Genomic DNA, 13,679 nt, shown 5'->3' on the forward strand with positions numbered 1-13,679 from the left:
GATCATGAACAATGCTCAGTAAAAATAATGTCTGGAGGGGCCATTCCATGATTCCTAACCCTAAATCCTTTCATTATCATTTGACTTGTTCTAAGGAAGGACATTTTTGACTTTGTATCTCTTATTTTCTTTGACTTAGAATGTATATGTATACTAAAACAGAATACTGAGACTATATGTACAAGAGCTACCACCTTATCCCCTTTTGGAATTCCTTAAGGTTTTCCCAGTAGTGATGTATGGAAGTGAGAGCTGGACCATAAAGAAGGCTGAAAGCCGAAGAATTGATGCTTTTGAATTGTGGTGCTGGAGGAGACTCTTGAGAGTCCCATGGACTGCAAGAAGATCAAACCTATCCATTCTGAAGGAAATCGGCCCTGAGTGCTCACTGGAAGGACAGATCGTGAAGCTGAGGCTCCAATACTTTGGCCACATCATGAGAAGAGAAGACTCCCTGGAAAAGACCCTGATGTTGGGAAAGATTGAGGGCACTAGGAGAAGGGGACGACAGAGGACGAGATGGTTGGACAGTGTTCTCAAAGCTACCAACATGAGTCTGACCAAACTGCGGGAGGCAGTGCAAGACAGGAGTGTCTGGCGTGCTCTAGTCCATGGGGTCACGAAGAGGCGGACACAACTAAACGACTAAACAACAACAAAGGTTTACATTACAGGTAGGTAGCCGTGTTGGTCTGGATCGAAGTAAAATAAAAAAATTCCTTCAGTAGCACCTTAAAGACCAACTAAGTTTTTATTTTGGTATGAGCTTTCGTGTGCATGCACACTTCTTCAGATACTTCTTCAGTTTACATTGTGGATTATCAAGCTCTTTTAGTAAGTCCAAATTCTTCTCATTTGCCTGATTGAGTTTCAAATTTAATACCTCAACTTTCCCCCCTATTTCCTTCATATTCAAATTTTTCTTCTCCTGGGTAATTATCCATTTACCTTTTTCTACCTTGAGAACAATCAGAAAGAGAAGAAATTCAGAATGGGCAGAGTTCTATGCATAAGGCATGTTAGTTATTTAGTTATTTAGTTTTTCAACCACAAAACGTTTATACAGTACTGAAATCTATACATAAGGCTTTCTAGTGAAAGAGATTTTCAAAGGAGTTATTACGACACAAACCTTTATTGTGTCAATATTATCACCAAATCAGAGAGACAGAAAGATTTCAGATTAAGAAGAAACACACACAAGGGAGAGTCCCCTGAGTCCCCCAGAAATCTCAGCTCTCTTGTCTCAACGACCATTCACCGTGGAACCACACAAAGTTGATAACGCCGTGGAACATGTCCATTACTTTCCACTACTGGTGCAATGTCTATTTCTTCATGCTGCTTGGACGCTTTCAGATGGAAGTTTTGCAACAGCGTTGTGAGGATTACGAAGATCTCCATACGGGCCAAACCTTCACCAGGACAGACTCTTTTTCCTGGAAAAGCAAGAAACAGGAGTTCCATTTATATATACAGGGTGAGTCCTAACCCAATATCTCCCAGGCCATACAGTCCAACATTTTTTTCTCTTTGTTTGCATCCCCCTCTCCATCCCACTACAGATCCTTAGATTCCCCCTAAGGTTAAGCCAAGCCAGCCCTCCCATTTGCCCCTTCTCTCCATTCTGGACGCATAAAACAGAGGTCCATCACCTGCTCCGAATGGCAGGAAGGCATCCACCTTCTTGAAGGCCCCGTTTTCATCCAGGAAGTGGCCAGGATTGAACTTCCTGGGTGTCTCATAGTACTGAGAGCTCTTCATGATGGATGACAGGAAAGGAATAACGGTGGTGCCCTGCAGAGGAAAGGCAGAGACCCCGGAGGCAACAGTTATTGCAAGCAACCCAGTTCAGATATTTCCTCTTTAGCCTGCCTTTATCCCTAATTCAAATCCCTTAAGGACTGGACAATGCTCTGCTGATTAGGAGATGGTACCCTCCATAGGTAATCATTCAATTTATCCGAATCACTACATGTGGCCTGGCCCTGGAAAGAGTCTCATGGCTTGGCAGGAGCCAGGAGCATACAGTGGTACCTTGGTTCTCGAACTTAATCCGTTCCGAGAGTCTGTTCGACTCCTGAAACCATTCGAAAACTGTAACAGTTACAGAACTATACAGGGAAACAAGCTTCTATGGGAGCCCTGATATAGAGGTTCAGTTAAAACATTGCAGGCCTTGCCCTGGGTAGCTGCAAGACTCCACCTCAAGACCCCACCTCTCTGGATTACATCCTTCCAGTTTGAGAGTGGAGTACAAATGAAACAATCTCTCCTTCTCCAGCACAGAAGCTGTGCATGTGTAGGAACAGTTCTCACCGGGATGACCTTGCCCCCTGGTGTTAACAAACCAGTATGCCCACAGCTTCTGGAAACTTCCAGTAACTTTTAGCAACTTTGAGTGTTCTTTGTGGGAATGAATGTCTCACCCCAACACTCCCTCCACTGTCAAAGGGAGCATGCCTCAAAGCAACAGTGGCTGGGCTGACACAATTTCCATGTGAAAACCCACTCTTTAAAGCTCAATTGGAGCAAATGGCAACCCACAGAAAACCCAAATTGATGTTTGCTCAAACTGAGTATACCATACAACAAAACATGACCGGCTGATGAATAATAATAACGATATCACATACTCTGTAGACGACTATTATAGAAAGCATGTAAATAGATTAGGGCAAATGTATGATATAATATAGACCAAAATAAAGCAATGCACATACAATAATATATGGTGTACAGAAGATAGGACCACAACTTATATAAACAAATGGAATATATAAATTGTGGTCCTATCTTCTGTACACCATTTATATAATTGTGCCTGTGGTTCCTTTAAAAAATCTACAAGAGCCTGAAATTTAGTAACACCTGTAACTCTCAGAGGCATTACATGTATGTGCATATATATCCTCAGTTTGTATAAGAAATTTTTACTGAAGTCTTCGGAGTACCTGCTAGGTCTCTGTTTATACATTTTCTATGACCGGTATGTAAATATTAATTTTCTATTGTAGGTTTGATATGTTTGATATATGATTCCATGTTTCTTTATAATATTCTTTTGAAGGCTGGGTATATATGTTAGATATATGATTCTATGTTTCTTCATAATATTATTTAGTACTCCCACTGCTGATGAAGCCACAATGGCGAAACAGGGATGATAATCCGGATATCCTTGTCCTCTTGTTTGCTTCTATCCTTCGCGGATACGTCACACCTATGCTTCGGTCTGTTACAACACTGCATACATTATCGCCAAATTATGCTTCATTATCCTTTTCCAGATAACACGTAATTTGTGTGGTCAGCACCGGACTTTTTGTATCTTCATATGAATTTTCATACATGAACTTGCATACACATTATGGAGCTTTAAGTATGGATATATTATTGTATGTGCATTGCTTTATTTTGGTCTATATTGTATCATACATTTGCCCTAACCTATCTGCATGCTTTCTATAATTGTCATCTATAGAGTATGTGATATCGGAATTATTATTCATCAGCCGGTCACGTTTTGTTGTATGGTATACGCATGGAATACATGACTTTGGTTTATTGTTGGTTGTATATTTCTCAAACTGAGTGGCAAAGAGCAGGTTTTTGTGCAGCAAAAAGCAACAAAACCCAAACATGGAACTTTTAAACGCAGACGTTTGTCTGGAAAGAGTGGGGCAAAAGGTAAGTGCGGATAAGCCCTAAGCTGCAGGCGTAAATCTGAACTAATATTTCTGTTAGCCATACAACTCACTTTACCTTCGGAATGTTGAACCCTCGGAAATGTGCTTGTAAGATAAAAATTTTCTGGAACAAAGTATATGAGGAACTGAAAAAGATTTTCAAAATCACTTTTGTAAAAAAACCGGAGGCATTTCTCCTTGGAATTGTGGGGAAAGATCTCCCAGCAAATTGCAGAGAGATATTTCTATACGGCACGGCGGCAGCTCGATTGTTGATAGCCGCCAATTGGAAAGGGGACAAAAACCCCTCAATAGGAGAATGGCAGGTAAAGCTGCTACAATTTTTGGAAATGGCTCAGTTAACCGAAAATCACAAAAAAAACGATTTATTAAAAAATGGGAAAAATTTAAGAACTATTTACAAGAAAGCGATAACAACGATGGACTCTTCTTGGCAGTTATGGACTGGTGATTGGTTTGTAATAAGATCTAGACAAACGGGTATGACTAGAAATAATATGTACAAAAGAAAAAATAAGAATATGGTGAATAAGGTCTGTACATTGGGAAACTAAAGTAGACACACAGTGGATGATGACGGGAAGTCAACAGTATGTTAATTATTTTAGTTTTATTTTGTTAGTTTGATGCAATAACTGTATAAATCAATATTTGTTTAATAAAGTATTATGGAAAAAAATATTTCTGTTAGCCACACAACTCACTTTACCTTCGGAATGGTGAACCCTCGGAAATGTGCTTCCTCGGTGACTAAATGAGGAGCTGCCACTGGGGAGAGGTCTAGAAATCTCTGGATCTCATTGATGAAGGCTTCTGTGTAGGGCATCTGATTGCGGTCCTCGTAGGAGGGGCTGCGGTTCCTCCCAATGACCCGCTCAATCTCCTCTTGAATGTTTGCTATAAACAATAGGGTGGGATTAGAGCTAACATGCAATTAGGAATTGTTAGATATAGTTATAGGAGGAAGAATCTTGGTTTAGGAGTTTGTAACACACTACATCAATTTATAGGAGGAAGAATCATGGCTCAGTAGTTTAGGAGTTTGTAACACACTACATCAATTTAATATCAAGGCAGCAAAAAAGTATGAGCAAGATGGACCTCCTGCTTTGCATGTAGAAGGTTTGTTCTCTGGCTTCTCCGGTTAACAGAAGAATGTAGAAGGAGATGGAAAAGACCTTTCTTGCACACAGTCAGGGAGCTGGAGAGGCCTACAGACAGTTGCACATGGCAAAAGAAGGTGTGCTCTGCAGTAGTGTGGGGGTAGGGGAAGTACAGGAGTGGAGGGTTGCCCTCAGTGCTGTTTTTATAGAAAACTAGCTGGCCTGGCCAGGCGTTGCTGTGGTTCTTTCCTGTGATTCCCCCCACTCTGTCCGGACACATGACTTCTCCTGCCCCCTCCTCCCCCCACCCCCAGTTCATCCCTGTGACTGGCCCCACCCTGTCCTGACTCATGATCTATCGAACCCCCACCTCCCCCCACGCCCCCTGTCTGAGCCCTCTGTTGTCTCCGAGGTGTGTTGGCCCCTCCCCCTGTTTCTCCATACCTTGGCCCCCACCCTTGGAGAAGGAACTGTCAGCTTCTGGGTTCTGTTTCCCAGCATGCACTTTTGTCTGAGCCCTCTGTTGTCCCCGGGGAGTGTTGCTCCCTCCCCACTGTATTTCCATACTTGGGCCCCCACCTTTGGAGAAGGAACTGTCAGCTTTTGGGTTCTATTGTAAATAGAAAATCGGGGGGGGGATTGGCCACTGCAAATATCTGAGGACTTAAACTGGGGAGAGAAAGTGCATGGTTGTTGTTTTTTTAAAGACGCAGAGCCAGGCAATCAGTCATCGTATAAAGCCTAGGTTAAAAGGGGCACGACTGCCCTTACTTAAAATGGCCACTCTAGCCTCGTATGTGACACAACGCCCACTAAATTAAAAAGCAAAAACCCCTCGCCGTGTCCCCAGGTGTGTGTTAGGGGAAATGATGAATGACTGCCTAATACTGCCAGGCGTTTATTAATGCAGCCGCCGGGAGAGGCTTTGGGCCTGGGCTTTGGAGGTGGAATGACTGTTTTGGCTGTTGGCCTACTCAGTTTTCCCTGTCCCAACCCACCCACCCCCCACTGCTTTGGCTGACTCAGGGTCCTCCCTCCCTCCCCCCCCCCATGGCTATGTGTCCCCCCCCTTTGTTGTGCCACATCCCTTGTGAAAGGCCCTATTCTGTTTGTTTTTCCCTGCTTGGCAATGCTGCGGTCTATTGAAAAAGCTGGGCCTTGTTGCTGCAAAAGGACTGTTTTCAGTTGGTGGCTGTGGAATTTTGTGATGTCATCTGGCGGCGCAGCTTTTGGATGCTGCTGGAGTCTTCAGAGCTTCTGGTGGTGATGTCTAATTTGGGCGCCACTTTTTTTGGTGTTCAATCATTATTTTAGGTGTGAAAGGTGTAGTTTTTTCAGGGGGAAATCAGGCCAGATTCCTCCCTGATGGGCAAGGTACGTTGTGGCCAAATTTGTTACATTACGGTTCAGCAGTTACGGGAAAAGGCTGTGACCTCCGCGTACACAATGCCTACATTTATATATATATAGAAGAGGTGCCGGAACTCACCATGTTCTCTTAGAATGGAAATGGCAGCCACCTGAGAAGTGTCTGAACTGAGTTCCTGTGATTTCCCCCTGGAATAAAAACCCTGGTTGCCCTCCTCCAATATTTTCTTAAAGTTGGTTCCTATAAGTTCCAATGTGATCAAAGGAAGGAACTGGGGTTCTGACTCAGTGGAAGGGAGAAAATCCCATGAGTTAGAGCTGGGAAAGAGAGTCCTGGTTTATTTAGCAAGAGAGGAACCCATCAGCCATCCAAACAGACAGGAAACAAGAGTTAGCCAGACAGATTTGATCTTGGTTTTTTTTACCTTCCATTTCTGGGTGTCGGAGGAGGACAACAAGCCCCTGTAGGATGGTGTTGCCTGTTGTATCTGTCCCTGCAAAGAATAGGTTGAGAACTGTAGCAACCAGGTTTTCATGAATGAATTCTGAAGCTGGGTTTGATTTCTCCTGACATGGAAAGAAGAAGAAGAAAAGAGCGATGTTATCAAACCTGTGGCTAATTTGTACATCTACAGAAAGGTTTTATGGAAGGCTGGCTGGCAAGATTTCCTTTCCAATCTGATTCAAAGTATCACAGGATAGACTTGTAAAAAATATCGCTGAGTTACAGAGGTATGAGAAGCAGCATCCTGCTGCCCAATCAAGTCCAGCATCCTGTTCACACAATGACCAACCAGATGCCAATGGGAAACTCACAAGCTCAAGAACCAGGTGAAACTACAGCAAGTGGTCAACTGTGCAGGTAGAAGCTAGCCCTTGAGCAGGGAAGGTGTTAATTCAAAGAGTGGTGGCAGGTGTTTGGGGGCATATATAGGATGTTGTGCTGGTTCTCCAGTTGTGTCTTATACAAAAGAAATGATAGCTAGAGAGAGCTTGATAGAACCTAGGGAATCATGGAATTGTAAGGTTGGAAGGGACCAAAAAGGTCCTCGAGTCACAGAGGAGATGAGGAAGACACAACAAAGACATAAAAGAATAGTATTAGCATACAAATTCCAAATACTCCTACCTGCTCCATTTTGGCCAGGAAGCAGTCAATGAAGTCCCGGGGGCAATTTGGATCAAAGGACTCCTGGTGCATCTTGACCCTCTGAGAGATGAAGTTTATTAACTTCTTCATGTACCTGGCCAGTTTATGCTGAGGCCCAGGCAGGATCCGCATTAATCTTGGGAAAAAATTGCAGATCTGTGAAGAAAAAGGACATGGAGCCCCATCAAGACCTACCCTTCCTTATTGCCATGCATCCCATGGCCTGGACCTTAATATTCAGCTCCTGAACTACCGTATGTCCCATCCACCAGAAGCAAAATGAGCAATTAGGCTTACGAAAAATATAGGGAGAGGCAGCTGAGGGCATCAACCAGCTAACACTCTTCCTTACTTCCTGTGGTTATACAGGAAGCAGCCTGTGACATCCAAGAGACCAGTTTTAGGACTTGCACCCCCTCCCACCACTTCCTTACCTGTACCCAGGTGGACAACAGAACTGAGAAGGTTTTCTTTATCGTGTCAAGTAAAAAGATGAAGTTCTTGTCCTCATATTCAAACCGGTTGCCAAAAACAATGGAGCAGATGACGTTAGAGACGGCATGACTGAGGTGAATGGTTGGATCAAATGGGTGCCCTGCGGAGGGGGAAAGGGGTACAACTGGAGTGTGTATTTACTGGGTAGCCTCTGAGGCCTGTGTCTGCCATATGTAGATTTGCATGCTGTGGACACTGCCAGGCTCCTTTTTACTTAACTTTTCCTAAATTATAGACGAGATTTAGTACACATATGTCCCGCTTTCCAAACCCAAGGTATTCCCCAGAAATAGTACCTTAAGCAAGTGTTCACATAATGGGCTGAAAAATTCCATTCTTTCCTATGGGAACATTTCTGATCTGTGATTTGTCCAGTGTCTCTGGCCCCCACACCCCTTCATAGTTTCTACTTGAAATGGCTGCAGATAACCAGCAAAAGAGAGACAAAGCAAAAGCGGATTTGTCCAATCCTTACTACACTCTGATTTCTCCGCTCGCCCTCCCTCCCTCCCTCCCTGCCTGCCTGCATGGTTTCTGCTGGAAAATGGCTGCTGCAGAGTGGGCGAACTCTGGCTGTTCAGATATCTGCATCTGTGCAGTACATAGCAAGGTTGTGAGATAACCAGCCTCATTTAACCAACATGGTGGTGTTGCTGTGGTTCTATTCCTTTCCTTCCTCTGTAATCTGTGAACTGCCCCCCACCCCTTGCCTTGAGGTGTGAACGGAGCCTGGGGATATGGAAGGTGGCCATGGAAACTGGGTGTGGGGTGACACGAAAAGGGAGGCTTCAGCAAGGGTTGCTGGGAAGAAGAAGGAAGAAGAAAGACTGGGATCCATCTTGGGCAGGCCCCTCTTGAAAGGAGCAGGCTACAAGATCTGGACTTCCTTAAAGCTACAGTGATCTCCTTAAAAAGCAGAGACATCACCTTGCCGACAACGGTCCGTATAGTTAAAGCTATGGTTTTCCCAGTAGTGATGTATGGAAGTCAGATCTGGACCATAAAGAAGGTTGATCGCCAAAAATTGATGCTTTTGAATTCTGGTGCTGGAGGAGACTCTTGAGAGTCCCATGGACTGTAAGAAGATCAAATCTATCCATTCTTAAGGAAATCAGCCCTGAGTGCTCACTGGAAGGACAGATCGTGAAGCTGAGGCTCCAATACTTTGGCCACATCATGAGAAGAGAAGACTCCCTGGAAAAGACCCTGATGTTTGGAAAGATTGAGGGCACAAGAAGAAGGGGACGACAGAGGACAAGATGGTTGGACAGTGTTCTCGAAGCCACCAACATGAGTCTGACCAAACTGCGGCAGGCAGTGGAAGACAGGAGCGCCTGGTGTGCTCTGGTCCATGGGGTCACTAAGAGTTGGACATGACTAAATGACTAAACAACAACAATGGTCTCCACCATGTCTCAATTCTCTAAAGGGACACAGACCCTGGGTCTTAACTGAAATCTATCCAGTCTGTGTGTACACACAAACATTCTTCACCTAAAACTCAACTCACTTAAAAATCATGAATGGGCTTTTTAGTAGGGTTGCCATATTCCCAAAAGTGAAGATCCAGACAAAGTTGTTGAGCTTTGGGGGAACATCTCCCCCAAAATATTACGTGCTGGGGCTTTTTGTTAATTTAATGGATTTTTTTAAAAAAAATTACTCCCCTTGCCGTACATCTGCGTTTTCCTAGACGTTTTGCCAATTCACCAAAAATCTGCCTGGACGCCACTCTGCCGCCCAAATTCCAGTTGTGTCTGGGAAAATACAGATGTATGGCAGCCCTAGCTTTAGGAAGATGGAAGGATTAAGAGTGCCAGCCCACATTCAGAAAAAGAATCAAAAGGCAAACACCTTGTATCTGGGAGATTCGCCAAATCTGAGCAGAATTCCATTTTGTTTTCTTAGGAAAAATAGCAATCCTTTTTTCTTAGAAAAAAGAGCAATCCTTGACTACTTGATTAAACCTTTTCACTCTGTTGAGGGAAAGCATAGATGAGTGGCAAGAACATTCACCTTCCGTTTTCTGCAGAACTTGCACCAGGAACTGGGCCTCCTCCTGGATCCGCTCCTCGATGGATCTTTTCCCCATCCCAAAGTTCCTCAGTGTTAAGAGGGAGAAGCGACGGAGCTGCCTCCACCGTTCCCCGTTGGTTGGAACCACTCCTGGAAATGGAGACTCCACAAATCAGAGAAGGCAACAGGGAAAACACCAGAAGAGTAAAATGACAGAGTGAAAGGAGTAGCCGAGCAGTAAAATAAGAGAAATAAAGGAGGTGAAAGTGAAGGAGGGGTAGATTAAGTCTTGTAGTGCTACCCCTGGAGATGGCACAACCGAACAAGACAAATTCATGCCTGCACCTCTCTTTGGACTCCTCGTGATTTTTTTAAGCCTCACCCTTTTCTCCCATCACTCCCAGCACATTCACAAAGCCAGAAAGGGATCATAGGAAGAAAAGGAACATAGGAATCTGCCTTAGATACATAGAGTTGGAAGGGATCCCCCTGGTCTTCTGGTCCAACCCCCTGGTCCATCTAACTCAGCAAACTGACTGGCAGCCGCTCTCCAGGGTCTCGAGCAAATGCCAAAGACTGCAGTTGGGACATTCTGCATGCAAAAGCAGGTAATCCACCATTCCTGAACTACACTGAGGTTTAGTGGGATTGGGTGGTATACATATTAATCAATCAATTAATTGCCTTCTAACATTGCAAGGAAAATTTCTCCCACCGTATTTCGACAAGGTGTCATCCAAGGTCTCTATTGGTCCCCTTCCTCCAAATGTTTCTGCGTTATCCACAAGTGCTTCCTTGATGACTTCATAACCGCACAGCACCACAATTGGCCGGGAGCCCATGTAGACAGTGAAGATTGGACCATACTGCTTCCGGAGCTGCCAGGAGATCAATCAATCACACCTTAGTGCTTAAAATTTGGACAAAAAGTGGGTGCAAAGAATATAAATAAAGAGCATTTACATATGACCTTGTAATAACAGTGGAAGGAATTACAACTAGCAATGCAATTATCCTTTGAAAAAAGGTGGAATATTTGGGTGTATGGCTAACTGTTAAGAATATAAATATATTTAAGGATAATTATAGAACAACTTGGAAAGAGATAAAGAGGAATCTGGAAATTTGAGGAAGAATGAATTGATCACTTTGGGGAAGAATTTCTGTTACAAAGATAATGTATTTCCGAAAATGTTGTTTTTATTTCAGACAATACCTGTAGCCAGTGGGGAGGAGCACTTCAAGCAATGGCAAAAATATGTAACTAAATTTATCTTGCAGGGGAAGAAACCAAGGAATAAATATAAATTGATAACAGATGATAAAGAAAGAGGGGGCTTCTCTCTGCCAGATTTAAAATTGTATTATGAGGCATCCTGTCTCTGCTGGCTAAAGGAATGGATAACATGGAAAAACACAGATATTTTAGACCTTGAAGGTCATGATAACAGATTTGGATGACATGCATATTTGTAGTACTGTATGAGAAGACCAAAGTGCATAAAGGTTTTTTAAATCATGTAATAAGAAATGCAATTTATAGTGTATGGGGAAAGTATAAAAAATTGTTAGAACAGAAAACCCCATGGTGGCTCTCACCAATTGAAGCGATATCCTTAAAAAAAGTTAATGCAAGAGCAGAATCGGCAGCTTATAAAGAGCTGCTCATTGAAAGAGAACAGCAATTGAAATTAAAAAATATGGAAGACATAAGACAGCTAGTTACAGGTTGGTTGCAATACTACCAAATAAATGAAGTGTTTAAAGTAGATAAGAAAAGATGATTCAGTACAGAATTTTCAAGGTTTGAACAAAAGATGAAGAAGTCAAATCAGTAATGATAAAATGGGCACAAGATATAGGGCATAGCATTCAATTTGAATCTTGGGAAAAACTATGGAAGGAAAATTTAAAATTTGCAGTGTGCTGTTCGTAGAAATAAAACTATATGAAAATGATGTATAGATGGTATTTAACACCAATGAAATTAGCAAAGATGTATAGAACTGCTTCTAATACATGTTGGAAATTCAAAGAAAAGGAAGGCACGTCTTTCCACATGTGGTGGGCGTGCAAGGTAACAAAAGCATTCTGGGAAATGATATATAATGGGATAAAAAATGTTTAAAATAACTTTTGTGAAAGAAACAGAGGCTTTTTTTCTAGGCATTATAGGTACAGAGATTCCAAAAAAGCAGAAAAGACTATTTATGTATGCTATGACAGCAGCAAGAATACTACTGGCCCAGAGATGGAAAGAAGACAAAGTTCCAACCAGAGAAGAATGGCTGATGAAGATGATGGACTATGCCAAAATGACTGGGAGAATCAGAGACCAGGACGAGAAGAAGTTTAAGAAAGAAGGGAGAAAATGTATAGTTTATTTAAGAGAACATTATAAACAGCTAAAAACTTTGGCGGGATTGGAGTAATACTTGTAAAGGATAAAATATAAAGGAAAAGTTAAATAATAGATATATCAAAAGTTGAATATATATATATATATTGAATAAAAAGAGATGGGAAATGGAAACCAGAGAAGGGCGGGGGGAAGTCAAGGGATTCTGAGAATCCTAAATGTAAGGTGATTGTGATATGTTTTAATTGGAATTCGTTATGTAAAACTTAATAAAAATATTTATAAAATTTGGAAAAAATGTTACCGCATCCCGGTGAAAAGGTCAAAGCTAAGAAGCTGCCCATGAGCTCCCAAGCAGCTACTTGCTGATAACGGGAAGAAATATCTACTTGTATTGAAACATTATCAGGTGGTGCAGCAAAGGAAAGATCCTGAACACTTGAAACACCAGTATACCTGAAGGAGTGTCTCCATCCCCATCGTTCTGCTCGGACACTGAGGTCCACCTCCGAGGGCCTTCTGGTGGTTCCCTCACTGAGAGAAGCAACGTTACAGGGAACCAGGCAGAGGGCCTTCTCGGTAGTGGCACCTGCCCTGTGGAACGCCCTCCCATCAGATGTCAAGGAAATAAACAATCAGCCCCTTGGCTCCCCCCCCCCCAAACGCTACGCAGCAGAGACCTACACTCACCTTATTAAAAGACCCGATGATGTCCCGAATATTCAACTGGAGCAAGTTGCCTATCAAAGGCAATGGGGTGGGGCCTGGGGGCAGTTTGCCCTTTGTGGCATCTCTCCTCCGGATTAGGATAAGCAAGGAGGTGATGCAGGAGACCAGCAAGAAGGGCAACACTCCAAAGAGTTCCATTTGGGAGCTGACGGCCCTCGTTGACTTTGCTGCTCCTGGTACTTTGGTTCTGCAAAGAAGTGGATGGGCATCCCTAGCGCTGCCTATAAATCCCCTCACAGAGATGCTGCAAGCAGAAAGTGTAATAACCTGTAATTCAGGGTAATCTCGACTTGCACAAGCATTTCTCTGGCCAATGGTGCTAGAAAGTTACATGCCCCTCTGAGACTCTGCCTACCTGTCCATGAATGAGGAAGAGAGATTAGAAATTAGAAACTCAAGATGCCTGCAGCAAAGGGCCTTCTCGGTAGTGGCACTCACCTTGCGGAATGCCTTCCCATCAGATGTCAAGGAAATAAGCAAGTATCTGACTTTTAGAAGACATCTGAAGGCAGCTCTGTTTAGGGAAATTTTTAATATTTGATATTTTATCGCTTTTTTGTTCTGTTAGGAGACTCCCTGAGTGGGTGGGGGAGCAGCCAGATGGGCGGGTATGAAATAATAATAATAATAATAATAATAATAATAATAATAATAATAATAATAATATCTCAGTTTTATGGAGGAGGGATTCAAAACTTTAAGTCTGTGCAAATGAAGTGGATTGAAGCAACAAATCCACTTTAAATAGA

General features: G+C 42.9%; 1 protein-coding gene across 1 annotated transcript; it reads right to left on the bottom strand.

Annotated features, from left to right (window-relative positions):
• Nucleotides 1-734: 734 nt before the first annotated feature.
• Nucleotides 735-13,165, bottom strand: LOC132592250 (cytochrome P450 2C23-like). The gene is made up of 9 exons (XM_088672818.1): nucleotides 12,892-13,165; nucleotides 10,558-10,720; nucleotides 9,843-9,992; nucleotides 7,766-7,926; nucleotides 7,311-7,487; nucleotides 6,607-6,748; nucleotides 4,420-4,607; nucleotides 1,656-1,797; nucleotides 735-1,439 (listed from the first exon to the last, which is right to left on the bottom strand). The coding sequence occupies exons 1-9, from the start codon at nucleotides 13,066-13,068 to the stop codon at nucleotides 1,258-1,260; spliced, it is 1,482 nt and encodes a 493-aa protein (XP_088528944.1). The 5' UTR covers nucleotides 13,069-13,165; the 3' UTR covers nucleotides 735-1,257.
• Between the last annotated feature and the right edge of the window lie 514 nt (nucleotides 13,166-13,679).

The sequence above is a fragment of the Zootoca vivipara genome, chromosome 6, assembly GCF_965207765.1.
Source record: "Zootoca vivipara chromosome 6, rZooViv2.hap1.1, whole genome shotgun sequence".
Lineage (NCBI taxonomy): Eukaryota > Metazoa > Chordata > Lepidosauria > Squamata > Lacertidae > Zootoca > Zootoca vivipara.